At 39.6% G+C, this 26109-nt stretch overlaps 1 protein-coding gene across 6 annotated transcripts in view; it reads left to right on the top strand.

The window, feature by feature from the left end:
• Nucleotides 1-26109, top strand: part of eys (eyes shut homolog) — a 166498-nt gene that overhangs the window by 97967 nt on the left and 42422 nt on the right. For all 6 annotated transcript variants that reach the window (XR_002275188.1, XM_020603096.1, XM_020603097.1 and 3 more), the window contains 5 exons: nt 1383-1533; nt 1683-1795; nt 2803-3023; nt 11150-11326; nt 22150-22300. Coding sequence is in view for 5 of the 6 variants with exons in the window: in XM_020603096.1 (XP_020458752.1) it covers nt 1383-1533; nt 1683-1795; nt 2803-3023; nt 11150-11326; nt 22150-22300 (813 nt within the window). In the remaining variant the exon portion in view is untranslated. The remainder of the gene's footprint in view (nt 1-1382; nt 1534-1682; nt 1796-2802; nt 3024-11149; nt 11327-22149; nt 22301-26109) is intronic.

Raw genomic sequence — 26109 nt, 5'->3', positions numbered from 1 at the left:
GTGATGAACATGGAGTGAAGGTGAGGTACTCGAGGTGAGATATGAACATACTGTGCCAAAGGTGAGAAAATAACTTCCTGGTGAAGCAAACCTGACTGGGAAGATTTCTTTGTGTTTCTTGTTAGAAAGCTGCACTGCCCTAAATATACAAGTGCACCCAGAAAGGCCATTCGGGTTTGAGAGGCTACAAGACTCCGCCCCTGTTTTTCACTGCTAGAAAAATACAGGAGCAGGATGAATCAATCATAATGTTCTGTAGCAACCCCTTGGAGACATTGCAAGAAAGAGAGCTGTCATAACTAGATGGCTGGGAGTATGGAAAAATGGTTTCTCCTGTCACAAAGCAAATTCTTTGTAATTGTCTGATGGCCGAGTCCGTCCATCTTTGTCTGGTTTGACCCAGAGCTACAACACCATGGCCATCCTCAACGTCACCGCCCAACTCATTATAGACTTTTAATATATCTTCCCGTCAAAGACGCTTTTCAATATGTTAAATAGAAACCCAGTGGGGCAGACTTCTCAAGGACAGTGAGCACAGTGCCCTCTGGCTGCCCGCCAGGCCGCTCTGGCAGACTGCTTCTAAATTAACCGCTTCTCCGCACTGGCTCCAGAGGAAGGACTTTTGCAGCTCGGAGTTAGTGCCCCGAGTGTTTAGCCGACACATGCAACAGTCTGCAAAGTACAGGCTTAACAAATCAGACTAGATTGCTTCGTGGACCCCCTAACTTCCACTCTGGGAACAATGGGTATCAAGAGACACTGGAGAGGAGACTGTGCATCTGTGGCCTGAGTACCCTCAAGCTGCAGATGGTTAGTCCAAAATCTGCACTTAGGTAATTATCTGCTTTCCCCTGTTGTTTCAAAGTGGAGAATTGGATTTTGAAAACTATGAATGGCTGTGGGGTGGGTCCAGAATAGTTGTGTCAAGGCTCATAAGACACCTGCAGGAAAACAAAATGGAGTTCAGTAGTCGCACCTCAGAAGAGGACTGTGATCAACAGAATGTATCAACAGAGCAAACAGACCAGTTATGCTTGTTTACCAATAATTCACTCTGCTTCTCAGAAAACTATTTGCAACATGTCAGAATGTTAATTTATGACTGCAGGCATGTTTTTATGTGAAAACATAAATTAAAATTGTTAATTTAACATTATCTGCAAGAGGAACATGCCTGTCTCTATTCCAGCAATTTAATTAGAGAACTGTTGTTTTTAATTATGTCTTTTTGGTAAGTTTTTTCTTCAAACATTTGGTGTCAGATAAGCCGTGATGACAGCAAAACCTAATTTCTTGAAAGGGCCACAAAAGTTTTTTTTTTTTTTTTAAAGTTAGTGTACTTGTACTTTTTGACATTAAGTGGTTGTACTCATTCATAGACAGCGCCTGGATCCCTGTGAAGCGGAGCTAACTCTTTCCGGTCATGAGAATATCAAAAGTACGGCAGGTAATTACTGGTTGGGAAACATGATACGAAGAACAAACCACGTCTTTGCAGGTGGTCTGCCACAACAGTATCTACCCAGTCAGGTAATAGCGCTGTATGATTTCTCAATCACTGACTGAAATCAAGGCTCTGACAGACATGGCTAAAATTGCAGCATAATAAAAACTGTAAAAGATCACAAGGAACTGTTCTAAACAAAACTGTCTAATAAATTATCTGTGTTTTCTCTTAGGGAGCAAAACCTTTTCACAACTATACTGGCTGCATTGAAATAATAGAAATGAATAAACTGAGGAGCTTTTACACATCTGATGCCATCAGCGGCAGCAACACAGACCAATGCAGGTAAAGTATCAGGATTCTTAAAATAAAAAACAATCTCAAGCTCTTCTGCTCTTCTTTTGATTTGTTTTTCACCTGAGATTTATAGATTTTTTTTTGTTGCTAGTTTTCCTCAAATTTACCCAAGAAGAATCACCCCCACACATTTACACACTTGTGTGTTAACATTTTGATTTGATGAGGGTTCATTTATTAATAGACACATTTTGTTTTGTCTGATGCAATGGGGGAAATTTGGCCACTCACAAATACCAGTTGGTTTCATCTCTCCCTGGCAATGAATTTAAAATTAGTATGCTTTTTGTTTTTACATTTACCGCACATTTAATGGGTAGCCTTAGCTGTACACTAATGTGGTTCATATTTAGCGTTACAGTAGAAGCAAATACTTCTAATGTGAAATTGGATTTAAAGGAAGAAGCTGTTCATTTTTTGTATTAACAGTATTTTCAGCCGTCTCCATACAGCGACTAAAACTGACATTGAATTGTCTCTACTCACGGGTAACATCTGTCAGCTGTCAGTCCTGGATCAGCTTGTTCGTCTGTGCGATAGATCTCTGTTGAAACAATGAAAAACACATCAGGGAAACACATCGCTGCACTGGCTGACATGTTTTTTTTTTCATTACGAAGCCCCAGACCCGACTATGTTGCTCCAAAGGCTCAGTGTGGCCATAGTTTCCTGAATTTAGCCTTAGTCAGAGTCAACTGCACATGCAAAAGGTCTTGTGCAAGCTCTTCATGCTCCGGCCTGGGGTTTGCTAATGAAGAAATGTCACCCAGTGCAGCAGTGTGTTTCACTGATGTGTGATTAATTGTTTTTGAGCAACAGTGGAGAATAGACAAACAAGCTGATCCAGGACTGACACAATGATGGACATTAACCATGAGCAGAGGCAATTCAGTGTCAGTTTTAGTCTCTGTATAGAGACTGCTGAAAATACTGTTAATACAAAAAATGACCGGCTTTGTCCTTTAAACTACTCTCACTTTTGTGCAATTTTGCAGATACACTCCACATGCTGTCGAACCAACCACAACAGGTTCTTCAAGTTTGGCAACTCAATCAACCACCTCTGATACAGTGAACACAGTGGGAGCCCCCACACTAACACCAGTTTGCCATGATGGTCTTTGTCGCAACAGTGGAACATGTTATGAAGTGCCTGGCGGAGCTCTGCCTTCCTGTCACTGCCCACTTCATTTTACTGGCACTTTCTGTGAGAAAGGTAGGCTTGGAAACTTTTTGGTTTACAGTTGATAGCATTCCCAGTATAGATGGTACTCTATGTAACACACCCCAACAAGTAAAAACAAAAACTTTAAAAGCCTACTGTACTATGACCTCCACAGTGGTGTCATTAAAAGCCAGCCAACAAATTATGTTGATTAATATATGCTGAGCCTCTTTGGTTAATAGGTTTCACAATGAGGAAGAATACATTCAGCTACATTAGGAATTTTGAGTGATGTGAATTATTCATAATATAATTAATGAAATGAAAGATCTTTATAAGCAGCTTGAACCATCACTATGTGCCCATGTTCACCTCTAGCACTCGCTGAGAACAAGATTGTCTTTGCAATACTCACTGAAGATTCAGTGTCCCCACTAGAAGTATTTATTTTGTACCGACCACTCCAGCACTAATACACACACTAAGGAGTTTTTACTTTGCCGTGTTCTATTCAGTGCACTTATGATGTAGCTACTGACTTGCTTTTGTACCTGTCTTACCATGCATGATGTGCTCTGACAGTGAAGGAAACAGCATGTATTTTGTTATTGTCTTTCTCTGCCACTACCAACAGTAGTAATATGAGGGTTGTGAATTAATTGCTTGTGTGCTTGATAAGGCAAGCCAAGCAGTCCACAGCTGAGAGACATGCAGTATCAGATGCTGTATTAATGATAGCTATGTTCATTCCCCTGCTCTCGAGCCATATACAGTTTCTTCAGAAAGTATTGGCACCTTCACTTTTTCCACACTTTACTGCACCGCATTTGATATAACTGCCATTTTGCCAATCTACATTCAATAAGCTATAATGACACATTTTTTTAAAAATGCCTGCACATTTTTTTTAAATCAAAAACAGAAATATCCTATTTACATAGGTTTCAGTGCCTTAATTCAGTACTTACCTGTATAAACCCCTTTGGCACCAATTATGTCTCCAAGACTTATTGTCTCTATGCTTCAGAAACTTCACAGGCCTCGTGTTCTTTTTCACACTTCATTATGCTCTAGAATTAATTTTAACTGCTATTTTTGTCCATCAGTCTACACTCAGTAACTAATTTTAAACAAATTGAAAACATTTTTGTTTTGCAAATTTATTTATTTATTTATTTTATGAACATATGAACTATGGTCATGAACTTTGGGTCATGACCGAAAGGGCAAGATCCCGGATACAGGCGGCCGAAATTAGCTTTTTCCGCAGGGCGGCCGGGCGCACCCTTAGAGATAGGGTGAGAAGCTCGGTCACCCGGGAGGAGCTCAGAGTAGAACCGCTGCTCCTCCACATCGAGAGGAGCCAGCTGAGGTGGCTCGGGCATGTGTTTCAGATGCCTCCTGGGCGCCTTCCTAGGAAGGTGTTCCAGGCATGTCCCACCGGGAGGAGGCCCCGGGGAAGACCCAGGACACGCTGGAGGGACTATGTCTCTCGGCTGGCCTGGGAACGCCGCGGCATTCCCCCGGAGGAGCTGGAGGAAGTGTCTGGAGAGAGGGAGGTCTGGGCATCTTTGCTTAGACTGCTGCCCCTGCGACCCGGTCCCGGATAAGCGGAAGAAAATGGATGGATGGATGGATATTTAAAAGTCAAAAACTGAAATTTCTTTTTTTTATAACTGTGGCACTGTGCACCCTGTTTAGTTTTTTTTTTTTTTTAGATGTATTCAGAAATTGATCACCTATGTGTTACACTGGTTACATATGCTAGGCTAAACTGGCTGAAGATAGTTTACAAAGGCACACAACTGTGTATACAAGTCCTTACATTGGTTGCCTGCCCTTTTGGATATTGATTAAAAATTTCTTTTACTTGTATTTAAAGCACTTCATGGTCTTGTACTGGTATACCTTCGATGTGCTGACTTTGTCATTATCGGGTATTGAATGTTCACTGATGGACAAAATGGCAGTTTATTCCATTTCAAATTAAATTGAGAACAGTAAATGTGGAAACTTGTACTGTTGTACTGAATGCTTTCAATTGGGATATTTGGATAGCAGTGGCCAACAAATAACATACTGTATGGGCTGTACTCTTTAGTTTAAATTCTTCCTAGCATTGCAAAGTCTCAGTAATGAAGCCATTAGCACGTCTTGTGCACCTGCCACCCTTATTTGGCACCTCTGCCATGTGTTAAAAAATGCTAATTTACAGGTGTTTAAGTAATCTGCTGAAATGTTATTTGTCTCTCCAGGCACTCTTACAAAAAAAAGGCTACTTTTAAGACTTCACTCATTTGTTTTTCCCCATGGGGCAGTTACATCAAGCAAAGCGGTGCCCCGCTCTGCTTGCGTGACAGAGATTTTACTTTGCTAAGCCAGTTATTAAAGATGCTTTGACCAACTTCTAACCAGCCAGTAGGAAGAATGAATATGATTCATTCATTGAATTCATTTACTCCTTTATTTCTCACTGTTGTAGCCTTCAGGTTCAGAGAAAGGTCATTACTAATGTGCCCAAAAATATCACCATATGACTGCAGCACATTAACCAGTTGCATGAATGTGTGTGTGTGTGACACGGTGCAAGCTTAATGCAAACTTTGTCAGTTGGAAATTAACCGTTAACCTTAAGATGCATTGTAACCTATTTGATGTAATAATGCATATATACAGTAAATTCCTACCAACATACCTATAAAACTAATCAGATGTTATGCTTGATGTGCATATGCAGTCTCATCACTGTGCACTTTTCATTTAATTTTTTCTGATGGAATCTACCCTCAGCTTTTACTTTCTATGTCCATAAAGTAAATTCAGCTTATCCTTCAGCTTATCACACTCATAGACATTTCCTTTAAACACCAGCAGTGGCCTTTGAGAGTCATTTCTGGTGAGTTTGAAGAATTGCTTCTCCTCAAAAGCAGTTCAGTCTCTCAGGTTTAACAGAGTGCAATCTCATAGGAGCACTCATCCACTGATGTGCTTAGCGATGCTAGTTGCTCTAACCTGCAGATGTCCAAAGTCCAGAGGCTGTTTATTTGCTGACAGTCTGTGAATGTGTATTGCTACGGCAGCTTTCCTGGGCGACAACCCTTGTCCTCACGTCTTGTTGAATTAAGTAATAGCCACAGGAGATGCATAAAGCAAGTAACCACTGCTCTCAGTTAATTATGTCATTCTACCCAGTGACTAATGATGTTGACTTGTTTGAGTCCTAGATGAAATGCTGATATGTCACACAGCATGTGTCCAAGATGAATCCTAGGTTGTGTGCGTGTCTCAGCAGCCTGTTAGACTATCTTTGAAGAAGGTCTAAACTATTAATGTCAGCAATACATATAACTAAAAGGTATCCTAATAATCAGTTCTGTTTAGATGGCCTAAAATTACAAATTACAGTTTTCCAGATCAAATTAAGAATCAGAATTACCACCTTGCTGTTGTTTGCCTTTGCCAGCCAGTCAAATTCACAAGAATGAGATGGATGTGAGGTCACAGTGACCTTTGACATTTGTGCCAAATTTAAAGAATTTTTCTTGAGGCATTGCTGAGATATCGCATTCATGAGAATGTGATGAACGTACGAATGGACAGACAACCCCAAAAACAACAATGCCTCTAGCAGCAGCAATCACCAACATTAAAACTCCCACATAAGACAACCTCACTACTATCTGGAGTTTTACAATGTACCCTGTTGTACTGTACAATTATTTTGAATTATAAAAGTACATATTAGATGTATTTACTGTATATGTTTGTTTATTTAACATGGACAGTACACATAAACATGGTTACACAGGAAGCGAGAACAGATGTAATGTATAAAAGGTGTATAGCTGAAGCTTGTATGTGGCCCCATGGATGCCACTGTTTCAGGAAAAAAGCAATAAAACATATAATACTGTGTACATGCATGTATTTATGCATGTGTTTGTGTGTTTATGTATCACATACCTTGGCATATATGGGTTAGAGTATGTGAATGTAAGAATATACATGTGCAGTAGGTACACATGCATTGGTGAAACAGTACTTGTACTCAGGTATAATGCTCTAAAGTAAAATTAGGCCTAGCTCAGTATTTCCACTTGATGCAACTTTACTTCTACTCCACCACATGTTAGAGTAGCAGTAGTAGTAGTATATGTTTTTTACTCCACCACAAAATATGTTATAGTTACTTAGCTTTGTCATAGTACTATATACATATCTGCACACATTTGTAAATCCCATGAAAGCTGTTAATCTAAAACTTTCAGATTTAGTAGATACCTATGTGCAGCCTGTATGTAAGAAGCTTGACCCATGGGAGCACTGAATCTCATTCTCTCATGTTTGGACCATGGGGTTGCACCTGTGATAGGGTGTAATCCAGGCCAGTGCCTGGCGGTTGAGTGAGTGTTTGATATCAAGTAACCAACCATAAGACACATTTTGTGAAGATAAAGCTAGTTGATCTGAGCATGTCAGAGTTTTAAGCTAAGATAAATTGTCTTTTCAAAGACAACAGAGTAGGTTGTAGACCTTGAAGAAAACGCTCTGTCAAGTACGTAAGCATTCAAATGAAGGTTAAGTGATCACAAATATTAGTTATGGTGTAAATGGCTACAAGGTAAGGAGGGAAGTAAGCATAAAGGAGGAAAGCATGAGGCATAAAATTATTCAGACTGGGTCTGTATTGATCATGACCTCCTTCTATGGCTCATTACCTTGGGTCCTTACTTCTCTTATGTTTGAAGCTGTTGGCCAGACAGGAATAATAAAATGGAAGTTCAGCGCACAGTTTTGTCCCGTTTGTCTTTTCAGCAACTTTTATGTTTCGGCGTAACCTCATACACAACATCTGTATCAAATTATTCACTTCCATAGTTAGTTTCTGATATTTTGCCTTTAACTTCTTCAATCTAATCTAACCCACTATTAACCCATATTTTTAACAATATAAAAATGTTTTATTTCTGTATCCATATCAATACTCAACATCAAAATGACAACAGGAACTTAACTAACCTGTAAAAATTAAGCACATCAAATTTAATCACAAAGGTTATAAAATATAAATTGGTCTTCAGTGGGTAATACATTCACTATCAGTACCAGAAAGAATCTTTTCTGTAAGGACAAATAGCAACTAGCTCTTTAAAAAGCCAACAAAAGACTTTTAGGGTGGTGAGCCTTTCTTTTTTTTGTGTTTGACATTAATAAGAGCAGATGAGGGGTTGTCAGCTTCCTGCTTTACCAACACACTGACTAGGTGATGCCAGCTCTTTTTGTGGGCATCTAGTGTGTGTTCGCTATAATTGCCGGTGTCTTTAAAAATGAGCCAGCTCAATCTGCCTTACTCAGAAATTGCCAGCAAACATTACAGGATTGATTCATCATTTTCAGTTTAAGGAAACCTTGGGGTGGAAAATGTCTCCTTCCATAACAAAGGTAGTATTAGCTGTCATGTCTACTCCACATAATTCTCTGCACAATTCAGTGGAGTCATCCACCCTGATTGGTCAGGAAAAGAGCGAGAGCCGGAAAGTGGCAGAGCACACAGCCAAAGAAAACAGCATTAACACCATTTGAGAAATAGTATGAAACTCTTCTTGGGCGTTGATCTGATCACTGATCATTAAACTGGACCAGGTTTTTAGTGGGCCCCTGGTCATTGAGCAATGCTTTTTGTCAAACACCGCAATTCACCTTGCTGGTATTTTCAGTCCTTCTTGTGGCCTCATTAAGGCTATTTTCAGCATAGTCTGTTGACAAGAATTGCTGATACCCAGAAATTGCATTATCCCTGTTGCTATGGATTAACCCACTAGCACTGCACTAACTCTCCATGAGTAACGTCTGAGCTACTGCCACCGTCTCCTCTCTGCTATGCAAGTCCAAGGCTACAACACATGGGAAAGATATAGGGCCTAAATTCACTGTTTGTGTTGGTATCGAAGTCATTGTTACACACTGAAGCAGCAGCAGTGAACTGTTACTGAGTTGCTTCACATAAATAACGATGTTTAAAGGATGTAAAGGTGTGACTGAAGTTAGAGTCAGAAAATATTGCAAATAGTTTTGCATCTGGCAGTAGTAACTCGGCAGGAGCAGCATAGGAGCAGAGTGGAGTCAAGAACACAGTGAGTCTAGTACAAATACCAGTCAACTTTTATAGCATACAGTGTAAGTAGTGGCCACAACAGGGACCAAGAGGTTTTTTTTTTGTTTGTTTGTTTTTTGTTAGCTTTCTGCAAAGGTTTTGGACTCTGATTAGCTCTGTGATTAGCTCAGACATACAGAAAGAAGAAAAACCTCTAAAATGAAAATGTCTGGTGCTTTATTTACTAATCTCACGCCCTCACAAAGCTACTACCCTGTTATAGACAGGAAAGAGAAAAAAATAGAAATGTGGTTTTATTCAAAGTAAACTGAACATCAGTCAGTGGGGCATAACTTAGTTATTAATGTTCAGGGCTCTTTCTACTTGCTGGTATTTTGACTCAGTTATGTGGTCGTATTTAGACTAGCTACGCTACTTTGTTGTGACAGTGTTGAGAATTAACGATATGGAAAAATGTCTAATGATTTTTTTTTAACTACAGTATAGAAATAAAATAATATAATCTATATTTGAACTGTGTAAATAACAGCTGGATTATAGCATTACAAAACTCAGTTTCATGTATTGCTATAATTTATTTAACCACCGTTTACTGCACAACGTGACTCTTATAAAGCGTGATACTGGCTGCATGATGTGACAGTGTGATCTCTTACCTTATGAACTTAAATCCTTTCCTTCAAACTGGTCAGCTGTGGTGCACAGATTCAGTTTCTGCAGTGAAACAAAGTGGTTGTGCTCAGGATGAGCCCAGCACCAGCAAAAAGTCCAAATGTCATTTACTCTGGTGAATCACAATACTACTTTTTCTGGATTGTTGAGTGATTTATAACAGGCAGTTTTTAGTTTTGCTGCTTAAATGCAACAGTATCTTCAATATTACTGCAGGCATGCAACTCATCTGATCACTGAATAAAATATAAGGCAACAGATACTATGCTCAATAAAAACACAGTTTACTGTACTCAGCCTGTAAAGTTACCCTATATAGTGCAGATGCCTCAGTGCAAAGATATGTTAGTTTGTATGCATGGACAGGAATTTGTTTTGTTTTGTGAACCATAAATTTAATAAATAAATAGTCTGCCACTGGCAGTGTATTTGGATACGATGTAGGCCTGTATTGTATTATTGTCCCTTTTGGGACTTGAGTGCTTCATGGAGGTGAACCTTTCCCACTCAGGGTTGCTTTTCTCACATTGCCAGTAAATAAATAAAATAAGTTCATGCTCATGTAAGTTCATGTAACTGTTGTCACAGATTGAACCTCAGTTTCCATTAACACCACCAACCATGGCAGCTGTAACACCACTGTTTACTATATGTTACATCTTTATCAAAACCTCTGGGGTTTTTATATTGTGTTTATTTTACTTTTTAGTATGCTGTAAATGGTGTCAGTCATTCACAGGTCTACTTTAAAAATCTATTTGATCCAACATGAAAGCACCAAGAAAGTGAAGAGTCAGGAGAGATGTTCATATTTTTCTTACAATAAAAAATCTAAAGTTTGTTTTGAGCCCCACACATACTGTATATTACAAGTAGTCAGGTGAGAATAAGCTGCACTTATCCTGGAGAGGTGGACTCTGAATGTAGCAACGGCGGCCGGGGTGGCTTATTTTGAACGGACTCTCATGTACCTGAATAGCAAACTGTCTGCTAGGTGTACAGTGTCCTTTGTGCAAAAGCCAACGGGTCATTGCTGGCTTGTGGAGTTGATGACCTGAGCGGGTACCTCCTCCACCCCTTTGTCATCCAGTGGGAAATAACACACCAGCAGATAGCCCTGACAGGGCTCTGCTGACTCCGCTCACAGGCACGCTATCAGTGCTGCGAAGGCACACGTCAGCCAGTTCTTGCTGTTCTGTTCGCTAACAAAAACACTGTAGGGTATTGCCTTTACTAGAAATGTCATTCCTTATTTAGATACAAGTATAAATGTGGTATATTTTCAAAAGTATAAAATGTTTTTTTTCTCTCACAAATATTACTATTCTACTCACTTTTCTTACTTCATTTAAATACATTTCATCAAATTGTATTTACTTCTGGTTTCCAGATATAACAATATATATCCCCTCATTCGATGGCACATCTTATTTGGAGCTGCAGCCTCTTGCGTCTCTTCTCCAGCCTTCTGCTGCAAGGAATGATCTACCTGTCACTGCCAAGGACTCCACAGTTATTCTCTATTTGACAGTGAAAACAAGATCTACACAAGGCACCATCCTCTACAGTGAGTAGTCTTTTTTTATCACAAATGTTTAAAATCGCTGTGAAAGCAAGTGTAGATAAAGGCTTGAAAGATATGCATATCTATAGGTGTAGGCCCATTATGTTGATTACCTTTTCATACAGCTTTTTCTTTATGTATAACTTTGTGAGTGCACAAGCATTAATTTATTTTTACAGCCTGCATCGCAAGTTATTGTCTCCTAGTGCTTAAAATAATGATGTTTTTAGTGGATAATATGTTGCTGCTGTGCTCTGTATGAGGGATTAATGTTCATTTTGATGAGGATTCTTGTATCTTCCATACTACAGATATAGAGTTGGTTCTACTGTAGAAGTTGTTGTGTGTGTGCATTTTTACATTAAAAGGCCAGACTGAAAAAAGTTTTACCTACTGTACCTAATAAGGAAATCATTTAGTGTGAATAGTTACAAACTGGGTGGATGATAATACATCACCACCACAACCAAAATACCTCTCTTTACTAGAATAGTTCAACATTTTGGGAAATATGCATATTCATTCTTGCCAAGAGTTTGATGAGAAGATTGATTCTGATAGCTGAGCATAAGGACTGGAAACATGTAGAAAGGGCTGGCAGTGTCTCAAGATAACAAATCCACCAAGCTATTAATGTGATAAATCTTGTTTGTTGTATTGACAAAATAAAATGCAGGAGTTATTGCAGGAAAGTTTTCCAGCCAGGTGCAGAAACTTTCTTATGGTAACAGAAGAACTCCAGAAAGATACCGCATGTCCAGCACATGACATGCTATTAAAAGTAAACCATAATTATTTACCTTATTTTTAATGCTGCTGTTTCTACCTGCTTCTAGTCTTTATTCTAAGCTGGCTAACCATTTTTATACAAATGAAACAAACAAGGTACAGCTTATACGTGGATAAATGTCTTCAAAATGTCCCATCAACAAACCGTGGGCTGGTCAAGCAGATTCTACGATGAAGACATTTCCAGTGCAGCTAAAGTAGAGCTTATTTGCAGGGAACAAGAATGTCCCCAAAATGATTTTCTGTTGTGTTGTAAAGCATTTCAAAAGAGAGAGGCTAATCTGCTGTATACTGTATAATGCTGTTTAAACGTGTTGTGAATAAGGGACATTTTCTTGACAGAAAAACGTGTCGTCTTGTTGCTGTCACGCTTGTTATCACTGTTCCTTTTGCTCTCAAACGCCTCTGTCTCTAGATCACTAACAGTGCAGAATGTCTGTGTTTTGTTGATCAGCGGCTGATTTACACTGAGATGTTGAAAATTCAATATTGTTTCTGAGTTCAAGCAAGCAAGGATGCCTGGCAACCATTATACTGCTGTGGAAAAGGCAAAAAATAAAAAAGATAATTGATCTGAACAACTGATCATCAAGTTCAATATAATATTAACAATGTAGAGAATGATAACATGAAAGTAAAAGAGTGGTGATCTTTATAAAATGCATATATTCTAAATCTCAGATAATATTTTAAAAAATCACTGGAGATATCACTTGTGGACAGCAGTGCCATGAGCTATCTATTGTTGTTGCAAGGAATTGTGGTACACAAAGATGGGTCCTGTGTTTCCAAGGCTACAGGAGAAAGGCAAGGAAGCATTCAGGCTTCCTTTTTAGCTTTTAAACAGTGTGACCAGCTTCTCATTGCTAACTCTTAAGCACATTTATTTAGTTAAGGACATTCATTACCAAAAGACACTGTGCTCTGGTGAAGGGACAGCTGTGTCTGCTTTTGTTTTGCTGTTGACAGTTGAGCTGTAACCTAAAAACGAACAAAGAAATCCTTACAAGAAGACAAGAGCTGGTCACTCAGCATGGTGAGCAAGGACCGGGCTGACCCTTTAGGTCAAGCGTGAGCTCACCATTGTGCATCTGACTCCTGCCGGCTGTTTTGTTCCCACACCTGCACACTCAACACACACAGACTCGCTTTCTTTTGTTACATAAGGCAGTTTAGGGCAGGCAGCCCCTGAGTAGATCCTCATAACAATGGTGCATTGTTTTGTGAGGAAAGGAGTCCTGTTGAAAGCTGAGCCATGAGAACTGTGTTCCATTTACAGTTTGCAGCTTTGTGTGTATCTTTTCAGTGTATGCATACAACCAGTTTAAGGGTGAAGTCGGTGCATGGATGCCTTGAGCTGTACATCCTCAAATGACTCCCAAAACATCTCACTGTCTATCCTTGGGCCATAGTTGCAGCTTTTTGCTCTGAAAAATTGCAGCTGCCTTGATCTTATGAGGCTGTTGCTGTCCCCGTGTGACGCCACAAAGTCAGGTGCAAGTCTAACGGAATTGTATTTGCCATGTGTTGTGTGGTAACCAAGTGTGATTTATTTCACACCAAACAGGCACAGACATCACAACATTGATCTTACTGGTGTTACTTTGATCATCCTCTTATCTGTGACATCGTCTTCAGGTTTACACACCTAGTATTAAACATAGCAGTACACCCCAGGATTCACCCTTAAACAGTCTTCTAATCCTTAAAGTAATAATGAATTGACTGTTATGTTTAAGGAGATATTAATCTTAGGGAGATATTAATTAGCAGGCTCTTGAAAGGTAAACTAGCTATGCCTGAAGTACACATACCATCAGCATGGAAAGTTTTCTGACCCTTTCAAGTTTTCCACATTTTGTTATGTTTTCATAGTCATCTTAAAACTGATTCGGTTTAATTTTTCATCATTAATCTACACACAGTAATCCACAATGACAACAGTGAAAACAGGTTTTTGGAGTGTTTTGTAAATTTATTAAAATTTAAATACTGAAATATCCTATTTACAGAAGTATTGAGACCCCTAGTTATGACACTTGCAATTGACCTCTGGTGCACCCTACTCCTATCAGTGGCCGTTGTGATGCTTCCACAGATTGATTAGAGTCCACCATTGCCTACTTTTCTGCATTGGATATAATTAAGGAAGGCACACACCTGTCTGGATAAGGTCTTACAGTTGATGGTGTATGTCAGACTGAAATCAAAACCATGAGGTCGAGAGAATTGTCCACAGACCTGTGAGACAGGATTGTGTCAAGACACAGATCTGGGGAAGAAACTTTCTGCAGCACTAAAACTCCCCAGGATCACAGTAGCCTCCATCATTCTCAGATGGAAGAGATCTGGAACCACCAACAACCTTCATATTTCTGGCCACCCAGTCAGACTTAGTAATTCGGGATGAAGGGCTTTGATCAGAACGGTAACTAAGAACCCAAGGGTCACTATGAGTGAGATCCAGAGTTCCTTTCTGGAGATGGGAGAACCTTAGAGAAGGAGAACCATCAGCACAGCACTCCACCAATCAGGCCTCTATGGCCAGACAGAAGCCATTCCTCACTAAAAGGCACATGATAGTGTGGACCACACTGAGCATGGACAAAAGAAAGAAGAGCAGAGACTTGCCTGGAGATTTGAGAACCACAGTAGTGGAAAAGCCTGGACAGTCTCAAGGCCATCTCCACAGAGATTTTGTTGTTCCTGTGTCCACTGTGCGCAACACTGTCATGAAGTTTACAGCCCATGGTGCTGTAGCTACTCTCCCTGGACATGGACGAAAGAGAAAAATAGATGACAGATTGCAAAGAAGGATTGTTTGAATGGTGGATAAAGAACCTTGATCAATTTCCAAACAGATTCAAGCTGACCTGCAGGCACAGGGTGCAACAGCTCGCACTGTCAGTCGCCATCTGAATGACAAGGGGGCGCTATGGTCGGAGGGCCAGGGGGACTCCACTGCTGACACAGACATAAAAAAGCCAGACTGAAGTTTGTCAAAACTTACCTGAGGAAGTCACAGTTGTCCTGGGAGAATGTCCTATGGACAGATGAGACCAAAATAGAGCTTTTTGGCCGAGCACATCGTTCTGCTGTTTTCAGAAAATGAAATGAGTTCTTCAAAGAAAAGAACACGGTGTCTACAGTCAAACACGGTGGACGTTCACTGATGCTGCTTCAGGCACTGGATGTCTTGACTGTGTGTGTGGCATGGCATTATGAAATCTGAAGACTACTAATGAATCCCTGGGCCCAGTGTCAGAAAGCCAGGTCTCTGTCAGAGGTAATGGGTCTTACAGCAGGACAATGACCCAAAGGTGACTTCAGAAAGCACCCAGAAATTGTTACAGACAATGTGCTGGAGAGTTCCGAAATGGCCAGCAATGAGTCCAGATGTAAATCATACAGAGCACCTGTGGGGAGATCTCAAACAGCAGCTGGGAGAAGGAACCCTTCAAATTTGAGAGACCTGGAGCAGCTGGCAAAAGAGGAGCGGTCCAGAATCCCAGTAGAGATGTGTAAGAAACAGACTGATGGTTACAGGAAGCAATTGATTTCAGTTATTATGTCCAAAGGATGTGCTACTAAATATGAAGTTCAGGTTATCAATAATTATGTCCATTCCATTTTTGGAGTTCTGTGTGGAATGTATCAGACTTGGCTTTTTTCTCTTTGCTTTTTGGTGCTGTTCCAATGCAAGCGAAATAAATAAACATGAAAATACCAAGGAATTTGTGATTGCAACAGTTTTCTTGGAGAAGTGGTGTGTTATCTGACAAATGCGGGGGGTGACAATATTTTTGCCCATGACTGTATGTGTGTGCGTGCGCATGTCTGTGCTGTAGCCTATTTATAAATTGTTGTTGATTAGAGTGGTTTGAGTTTTGTAAAGTTAAGGTGGCATGATTCAGGAAATATCTGAAACATTCAAATAATAGGCTTGAGACCAGAACAGCAGAGTAATTGCAAAGTACAGCTTTTAAATTAATGCCTGTTTTGGAATGTTTTTTTGGAAAAGTCAGCACATTACATAAACAAAAAAAAACAATATAACTGAAGGGAACTAAGGTGTGTATTTTTCAGTAATGATTTTTTTTCCCTTTTTTTTTTTCAATACTTGATTGAAGATGTCTCAACCATTGTCAAGAGTTATGCTCTTTATATGAAAGATTTCAAAGAAATGGTGCTCAAATGATGCAGGTTGATGCAGGGAACCTTTGTATTCAGATTTGTAATTTTCATTTCCCTCTGTGTGCAATGTAGGTGAATAGCAAAGAGAATAACAAGTCATAGCAAGCAGAAAAACATGTAATTTCAGCATAACATTAACAGAGATAGACATTTTCATTTCTGTAATAAAATGTGTACTATAAATTTTTGATTTATATGAAATAAAGAAAAATGATTTGAAGGAAAATCTGACTGTAGAAATGAACTCACCAGGGACAGATGAACATCTCACTGGAGTTAGGTAGAGGATGATCACATTAATAAAATGCCTGTAGTTAGTTATCAGATGTGACGTTGCAAATGAATTGGATCGTGCCCAGTGGTAAGCTAGAAAAGTCGTTTCACCCTCCACCCTGTCATATTAGTTGCCTCATACTGTTTATATCTAGCTGTGTTGATCTTGAGTCAGTGCTTGTTTATGCCTTTACAAATTTACTTGGCAAATTATTTAGAAAAATAATGACTGCTGTGTCAACTCGCTTCTGTCCTCACTCCTCCAGTAACAAGCCGTTGCCACGCTCTAGACTGGGTGTGACTGCTGCAAGTAAATGTGAAAACATACTCTTATTTTAACTTGGTTAATTCTATTAACTTGATATTATAAATAGGTTACTCTTCTTCCTTTTTACTAAGGCCTGTTCCCCAAAATTAACGATGGTTGTGTGTGTTAAATTGTTAAATGGAGCCCAGTTGTTCAGTCAGTCTAGTCAAATCCTTACTCTAGTTGGCTAAATAACACAAACTGGATTAGCTGGTTTGTGTCTGTGTTTCTTGGGCACTGTTACTCTGTGGCTTGGGTGCGATGTTTTTTTGTTGTTGTTGTTCTGCCTGTGATGATGATGGAGTGGATCTGCTGCTTGATCAGAGACAGACATGTTTGTATCATTAGGCCCCTATAGCAGTGAGGGAGGAGCACTGGGAGGAGGACAGAAAATTGTTCTGCAGTTAATGACTTTCTATTAAGTTCGGTGTACATCAGGGTGTTTAATTGCACCTAGAGGTCCATTGTAAGGTTTGTAGTAACTGAGATATTTTACATCACTGCTAATTACTTGGTATTACTTTGATGGCTTGTCTTTTAAACTCACCCTGAACTGGGGGTAGCTTCATGTTTCCACCATGAATTGACTGTTCAAAACACAAAAAATGTAGAGTTACTGGAGAATGTTAACACACAAACAATGTATGATGAGTGAGTCAGTTTCTCTTGCCCCAGAGAGTAACTTATTAAAATGAGTGTTGATATCGGGCTTTTAAAAAAAACCAAGTTAGGTTCACTAATTTTTTTTAAATTAAATTCAAGGTGACCGTTGAATACCACTTTCTTACGCTTGCTCCTCCCTACCAGTTTGGTTTTTCTACATCCCTGTGAAAGAGTCCTAGTGCAAAGTAACATAACCTATTTGGGTCGGTGGCCTGACGGGTATCTATCCTAATCTTTATTGTTACTGCAGCATTTGGAAGCCAGAAAGCAGACTGTGGGCCTTGTCATGAAGAGAAATGAGTGTTCAGAATGTATATGTAGAGGGCACAGTGTCTTTTATCTAATAATGCTTCCTGGCTTATAGTGCACGTTCTTTTCCACATCAGAGGATAGGAACTGAAAAGAAAACTCCAGAGATCAAGCAGACAAAGTTAATCAGACGAGAACCAAAAGACATGCATTGAGATGCAGGAGAATGTCTTTGCCCAGACATACTCCTTATTCTCTGCTCCCCTTTTTACACCTCTTCCTGAAGCAAATACAGAATTTTCCCCCTGGACTTCACTTGTCAGTTCGAAAAGAGAAATATGAGGAGGTGGGGTGAGAAAAAGAGAGAGAGAACAGGTGACAAGCACTGACAAAAGGACGAACGCTCCGTTAGGCTCGGTGCAGAGTAACGGGGCCATGGGGACAGCAGGGAACAATACCTGTGCAGAAGAATACTGGAAAAATAAAAGATAGAGCAACATTGACATCTATAGTAAATAACATTTGTCAACAAATGAGTTATGATGCTAAGTGGAGACAGCTGCTTTGAAAAGTAGACAGAAGCTTGTTGTTGCAGAAGGAAGTTGTGTCTTTGTGGGCTTCATTTTCTTTGCTGCTGCATTCATTAACTGTAGAGTCTTTACTGAATCTCTGGTTTGGCAATAATTTAGATGATTATGTGCCAAGCATAATTATGTTTTTATTTGTCATTTATTCCCACAAGCATGCTTTAATAATTTTGTGCTTTCTGCAATTTTATGATAATTTCTGAATAGCAAATGTACAGAAAATGTCTTTGAAAAGCTACAGGCTTTTTTTTTTGTCACTGAAAAGACAATAGTTTATTTAACATTTCTGTAATTGTATAAAACTGTGTACAGTAAATGTAAAATTGCACAGATGCTGTATATGTATTGTATACCTAATGCTTTTTGGCAACAGTGGCTCCTCAGCAGTTTCAGTCTCTCTCTCACTGTTCAACCTACTTCATTTATTGCCGCTCTCTTCCTACTAGCGTCACAAACAACTGACTCACTGCTTGCTTGAGAGTCATAATCCCTCCTTGCTGAAAATAAGCATCAAATGAAAGCATTAAATAATGCATCTCTGCTTGTTTGTTACCTCAAGTTAGATTTCAAGTTCTCTCAACCATGAGAACTTTATGCACTGATAAAAATAAAAAAGAAAGAAAGAAAAGGAAAAAGTCTCTATTTCTCTGACATTTTCAAGCTTTTCGGAACATTTTCTTATCACATATCAGAAGTGTTTCTTTTAATATCTCTCTTAAACAGGCCACATAGAAAAAAAAATTGAATGCTAAAAATAATAGTTGGAGACAGGGAAATCAAGGTGGGAATGTTTCTTTGAATTAGCAAGAATCACTAGATGCCCTCATTTCTTGCCACAAACTAAATGCTTGAGAAGAATATTAGAACTTTTCAGTAACTTAAGCCTTTACTCTCACATGGCACAGTATTTACAAGATGGCAAATTAATGCCTGTAAATCAGTTTTTTCTCTGTGTATGTTTGTTTGTTGTGGGGGGGGGGGGGGGGGGGATTTTTATTTTATTTTTTTTTTCATCATTAGTTTCTGTACTAAAAGGCAGTTTAGCTGTTGTTGCAAACAGGAGTCAACATTAACAATTGCATCCACATTTTTGGCCAAGAAAAACCGAAGCTAGATGAGACTTTACACTAAGAACAAGAATCTTTTAATTGTTCTGTTGCAGAAACATACTGGACATACATTTTTATGTCTCTAATGAACAGGAATATCTACAACTAACTGTAAATGGGATAGCTAATTTTGTATCTTTGGGTGATATGGCCTGCTGGCAGCATGGAGACCAAAGGGACCAAGAACTGATCTCTAAGAAACTTCATCCATCCATCCATCATCTATACCTCTTATTCCTGAATCACGGGGGGGCTGAAGCCAATCCCAGCTGACATTGAGCAAGAGGCAGGGTACACCCTGGACAGGTTACCAGTCTATCACAGGGCTGACATGTAGACAAACAAGAAACTTCATACACTTTAATACAGACATCAAGACACAGGGAAGTTTTTTTAACACATAAAAATAAGGAAAAATCAGTCCAGTGAATAACACTTTGGCTATCCACTACTGGTGCTTTTTTGCCAAGGAGTAGGTGTCCTACCCATCAAGAATGATGAAACAGTGGATTATCTGAACAAGATATTCCCCCTGCAGTCCAGCAAGAGCAGATCATAATATGGCAGTGTTAAGTCCATGCCTGTCAAGGCCTTTGACAGGGAAGACTTCCAATTCAGTTTAAAAAATGCATTATCAGAGTGCACCCATATTAAACTAAGCTGAGCCTTCCTCCGACAAAGAGATGGGAATTTTCTGGATGCCCTTCTTACCCTGGAGGAATTGCTCAGAGCTTTCCTTTCAGTTGTCATGTAGCTTTGAAACAACAAGCTCAGCTTTTGCTCTCTTTCCTCTGGTGTCCAAATCCTCCACCCATGCCATTACTTCATATGGGGTGTACACACATTGTGAAGACACAAGACTGTCTTTGCAGCCCACATACCTCCGTTGATGTCCCAGTGAGCTACACCAGCCCAGTGTCTGACAGCCCTGGCTCAATTATCACTGTCATTGTGAAATCCAAGGGGTAAACTCTGTTTGTGTTGCTCCTACTCAGTAGCTCCCTGTGGATTTCTGGCTCCCTGTCACTCTCTCTAATTCAGTGAAAATGTGCCTTGTTGAAAACACTGAAACATTTTAGGTCTCTCCAGCAGGGCGGTATTCCTCTCGTCTTTTGCCCTGCTACCATGTCTTTTCTGACAGTGGTACAAGAGTGGCAGGCTCCCTTTCTATCTATCTTCTTCAAAGAATTTAATTCTGTTGCCTGTCCTTTGCTTATGTCCTCTTAGACAGAGGTGAGGGACTGGTGTGAACTCTCTCTCCACCTCCCTGCTGAAGGCCTATGTGGGAGGATTAATGCTGCTGTGGTCTTTGCTCCCCCCACTGCACTGTCTCACTTGCTAGAGACTGTGCTAGTGCAACAGAAACTCCCATTCTGATAAAATGTACTGAAGTCTTGGGAGAGCATATATAATAATGCCATCCTGTATTAGCTGTAAACAGAAACAGCTGCTGGCTTTCACCATCAGGTTGAGGTCATACTGCTGTTTTGCAATCAAGACCATGAGCTTGAAGCCCTTTTAATGTTTTTAAAAAGGAAAAAAAAAACAATCATGCACACACTCTTGCATATTAGTGGCTTCATGGATACCCAAGCTGTGATTGGACCTGAAAGGTCAAAAACAGCACCTGGTGGTGGAAGAAACTCTGTTGTAAAGAGCAGCCTTTTGCTTGTTAGCTTTCACCTCCCTCATGGGATGTAAAAAACTTCAGTGCCAAGATCTGGAGATCAGGGTCACCACATCGCCCTCCAGCCTGTGTAGGTGGATGAAGTGAATCTTTCTTTCTTTACACAGAAAAGTCACTGTCTCCTGTTTAACCCATGAGAGTGCAATGGAATCCAGGGTAAGGTTCCTTTGTCCCTCAATAGGAGCTGACTGTGGTTCTCGAGAGCTTTGTGCAGGTTTCCAAAGTGAACAAGAAAAAAATGATAGTGATGCATGTAGACGGGAGCTGTCCATTAAGCCTTACGCCATTTAGATTTCAGGGTTCAGTGTTATGAATTATTCTTAGAGGGAGGGTACATTACACATTTGTGCCCTGTGTGTGTTGGCATGCTATGTGGAGTGCACAGCATTGTGAACTAGCCAATTGGAATGTCTTCGTTTTGAAGGCATACCAACTGGCAGAGCAATGGTGTTTGTTGGCATAGGGGAATCCTCTCCTCGTGTTTTCATACGCTGGGTATTAATCACAACTTGTGGTCAACACTGACATTTATCTGGCTTTACTAAGTAGGTGTGCATAGGTTCTTCTGAGTCCTACTTGCTTATGTTAGAACAATATACAGCAGCACCTCTGTTTGCTGCTGTGTAAGATGGATAGATTGGTATTTACAGGTCATTATGAAAAGGCAGCTATATGTTTATGTAAGAAAAGGGAAGTCCAAAAGGTCCTATCTGTCCATCCACCACCCTGACCATAATATAATTACTTAGCACTATGGTCGTGTCAGGCTAGTTTCTCCTTCTACCAGTGTCTCCACTACTGTCTTGTGGAAACACTGTAATATCAGTTTTCAGTTTTAATCCTTACACACCAGTGGGACTCAGTATCTTGAAAGTTGAAGTAACATCATACATTTTGTAGCTTACATAATGTATTGAGTTTTGTAATACATAATAAGAGAAGCTAATAGCATTTTCTTAAAATTTCAGCTCAGGAGCAGAACTTTGGTGATCAGTACCTTCATGTGTTCCTTCAAGATGGAAGCCCTGTTGCTGAACTCGGCTGTGGGGGCAGTCATGTCTTGAATACAGCTGCAGGCCAGAACATCAACAACAACAGATGGACTTCAATCACAATCCAGTATGATATACATTTTCTACATTCCTCTTTAGTACCTAGTATCCCACTAGCAGACTCTTATCAGTGTCTTGGAAATGACATTTTTTTATAATCAGTTATATTTCATTTATTTCATGCAATTATTTTTAAGTTGGAAAAACTGGACTAATAGCCTTGTTTTCAGGGATCAACAAGTCTTTGTGTTGGGACAAATACAGTGTTTGCCACAGAAAGTAGAGGATATAAACGCTTGAATGGCTAAGATTTGTTTATGGCAACTGTGTAGTGCCTGATGTGTCAAAATGTCGAAGTCCCATAAACAAAGAAAACTGGCAGTCTTGGTTTTGGCTCAGTGAGCACTAACAGCCAGCTGCATTCTTCATCCAAGTGCTACACTTTTATTGTTTTTGCAAAAAGTGACAAAACCAAACAAAATATTACCCCAAAATATCTGTTACCATTCTGGGCATCTCGTAGCTAGTTCACAGAGACAGTCTGCTGAGAAAACTGGCCAACTGGGCAAATGGCTGTAGAGCATTTTCCTGTAAATGGCTGAGACCCTCAAATCTTAATTTCATACATTAGAGACAAACCTTATACCTTTCAAATGACCCTGTAATTTTCTTAAACGTATTCAGGAATTGATATGATTTAGCATAGGGTGCACTGTGCACAGTGTAATTCTTTTTTACTTCAAAATAAAAGATCTTGCATACATGATGAGGCCTTGTAGAGCAAGGCTTAGTTCAATGACCCGTTAGTGGATGAATGATACTGCGTATCAGTCCAGATTATTACATTTGAATATATTAATATAAATGTACTGTGTTAAGGAGGTAGATCTCTTTAAGTAGCTTTGATTTAATCCTGTTAAAACAATGACACAATGTTGGATCAGATAAGCAGACTATATCCCATAAATGCAACATTGTTACCCCAAGTCTGTATGAAGTGTGTAAGGGGTTGATTTAAAGTTTTATGTCTCAGAGCTCGGGTGGAGAATTATGTTCAGTCTTGTATGAAATACTCACTCTCCTGAAAACAAGTCTAGATTTTGACTTTTTTTTAGCATTTAAAAAAACTATAGGCACAAATATGAAACTAACAATTTGTTTTCCTACAACAAAGCTTTCAATTGAATGCATAATACGATACAAAACTATAGCATAACATAATAAAATGCATGCAAGGAATTAACCTAGTATGTAAATACCCAGTATGTAAGCCCCAGGAACATGGTGTACACTACATGAACTTCATAGCAGTAACTCGGCTGGAGTCAGGTGGTAGTAGCTCACTTAGAAAACAATCTAGTACACAAAAGCAGTAACTTGTTGCCAACTTGCCAAACTTCTCACTAGAGTTAAAATTTCTTTTTGGAAAACTCTCTAGATGAAATTATTTCTTAAAAGCCACAAGCAGCAAATGTAGCTGCTCTTTTGGATTATAACAGTTGACTCCTGAGCATTTGACAAAATACTTGTTACCAAATACCAACCAATCCATATAGAGCTAATCACAGTGCTTCCTTCCCCTGTCTTTGTAGTGCACAGACAGGCTTACAGCTCAGGCACCATGAGGCCAAATGATACAGTAGGACGAATTAATGAGGGCCTGCTGCTGAGCTCTGCCTCTATTTATTCTTGATCGCCTCAGCAATTTTTATTCATATGCAAATGAACTCATGACATCATCTCGTCATGTTTGAGAAGTGAATACTTCTTTTTTTGGATGATAGCTGGCAACGCTGAATAAATACAGTGACTGCAACTTGCTGTTGTCAGCATGTACAGGGAAGTGGTTGTAGTTAACAGTAAATAATTCAAGCTCCAATGACCAAACAGGGAAACCTCAAATTGTCTGATGTCACTGCAACACAGATTAATCTCTTTCCTTTTTCTCTGTTTTGCCCTTTTTCAACTCTCTTTCTCTCACACACTCACACACACACACACTAACATTAAACCCACCAAACTTATTGTCATCTCAAGCCTTTTTGTGCTGACACACCGAACAGAAAAAAGAAAACATTTGCCTTTTGCTTCTGTTCACTGCTATTGTTCATATATGTCGAATATATTGTGAATATTTGATAAAATATTTAGCTGCCCCCTTCTGACAGTAAACATATCTGAATGAATCAAATTCTTCTTTTGTAGAACAAGATTGCACTAAAATGATCAGAACAATCCAAACAGGCTGCCGTATACATAAAACATCCAGTACTGTCGATCTCTCTGGAGCAGAGAAGTGACTGCCTTCAATTTATTTTTGCTTTATAATCTCTCAAACTGTGGTCTGTGTAGGAAAATTGCATTTTTGAGGAAAATATCATTTAGATTTACTCAGGCACACTATCAATAGCTATTTTTTTAATGCGATGGTGTTACACTGCATTGTTTCCTAGAGAAATAATGCATAACACACAAGCATATTGCTAGTACACGTGAAGTGCACAAAACATTCCCAGCAACTTTGTTTAATGTTTAATAGCTTTTTTTTTTTTTACAATTACATCTACAACCCATTTGTTTGTAGTTTTCCAGTATGAACTATAAGGTTGGCAATACAAAAGGAAAAATGCCCTGTGCTGCCATATAATTTCTCTAAGGGGAGTGTGCAAGGCGAAAGCTGTGTCATTTTTCATTTGAGGAGGACATGTTTGTTGTTGGTTTGTTTTTTTGATGTCGGGAAGTTTTTTTCTTTTTCTATGGGAATGTTTGGGGCAATACTGCTACGATTAAAGTTTGAGAGCGACAGACTCCAAATGCTCCCCTGGTCATTTGTGAGGTTGTGTACATTATTGGCTGAATCCCATTGTGCTTAGTATTCACTGTTGGAGTCATTCTCATTCATACTGTCAAAGATCAATGAGGATGACACATAGCATCCTGCAGCATCATTTCTTTCCTTGTCACAGGTGAACTCAGACTCCCTGGCACATACAGTTATTCAAATTTATGCCACTTTTGTGGGTGCTTTTTTCCTCAGGTCTCACATTCTGTATGTTTCTGACTTATTGGAAATATTCTTTTTTTTATCACAGACAATTTTGGTTTTGAAGAAGAAGCTTTATTTATTGTCATTGTAACACATACAACGAAATTATGTTTGGAGCCGAGAGCCCTGGGCCGCTGCATGCATACACGCCACCATCACGGGCAACAGGGGGGGTTCAGTGTCTTGCCCAAAGACACTTCAACATGTGGACTGCAGGCACCGAGATTCAAACCTTCAACCTTCCGGTTGGGAGACGACTGCTCTACCCACAGCACCACTGTCGCCTCCCCGTTTTATAGATTGTCATATTATTTCTGTTTGAAATCCACTGAAGTTTCCATTTTACTGCAGTCTAGGAATATTTGGCCACATCTACAGTTTTCTGATCTTCTTTGTTAGATGCTGTGAACATGTCAGTGTCATGTTGCCTGTTTGCTTATTTGATGACAAATTGACTGCTGTTGTATGTCTATTTATAATTCAAACCTGAATTGCTTCTTGCCTAAGTTATTTCTGATAAATTGATTCAAAATGTCCTCACTCCAATCAGAAAGCATTTGCATTGTATGTTAATTAGGGCAGCACGGTGGCACAGTGGTTAGCGCCGTTGCCTCACAGCGAGAAGGTTCTGGGTTCGGGCCCCACCTGAGACCTTTCTGTGTGGAGTTTGCATGTTCTCCTCGTGCTTGCGTGGGTTCTCTCCAGGTACTCTGGCTTCCTCCCACTGACCAAAGACATGCAGCTTAGGTTGATTGGTGTCTCTAAATTGCCCATAGGAGTGTGTATGTGTGGTTGTTCGTTTATGTGTTAGCCCTGCGATGGATTGGCGA

Source organism: Monopterus albus, unplaced genomic scaffold, assembly GCF_001952655.1.
Source record: "Monopterus albus unplaced genomic scaffold, M_albus_1.0 scaffold60.1, whole genome shotgun sequence".
Lineage (NCBI taxonomy): Eukaryota > Metazoa > Chordata > Actinopteri > Synbranchiformes > Synbranchidae > Monopterus > Monopterus albus.
Note: the sequence above shows the minus strand (reverse complement) of the source record. Positions and strands in the feature narration are given on the sequence as shown.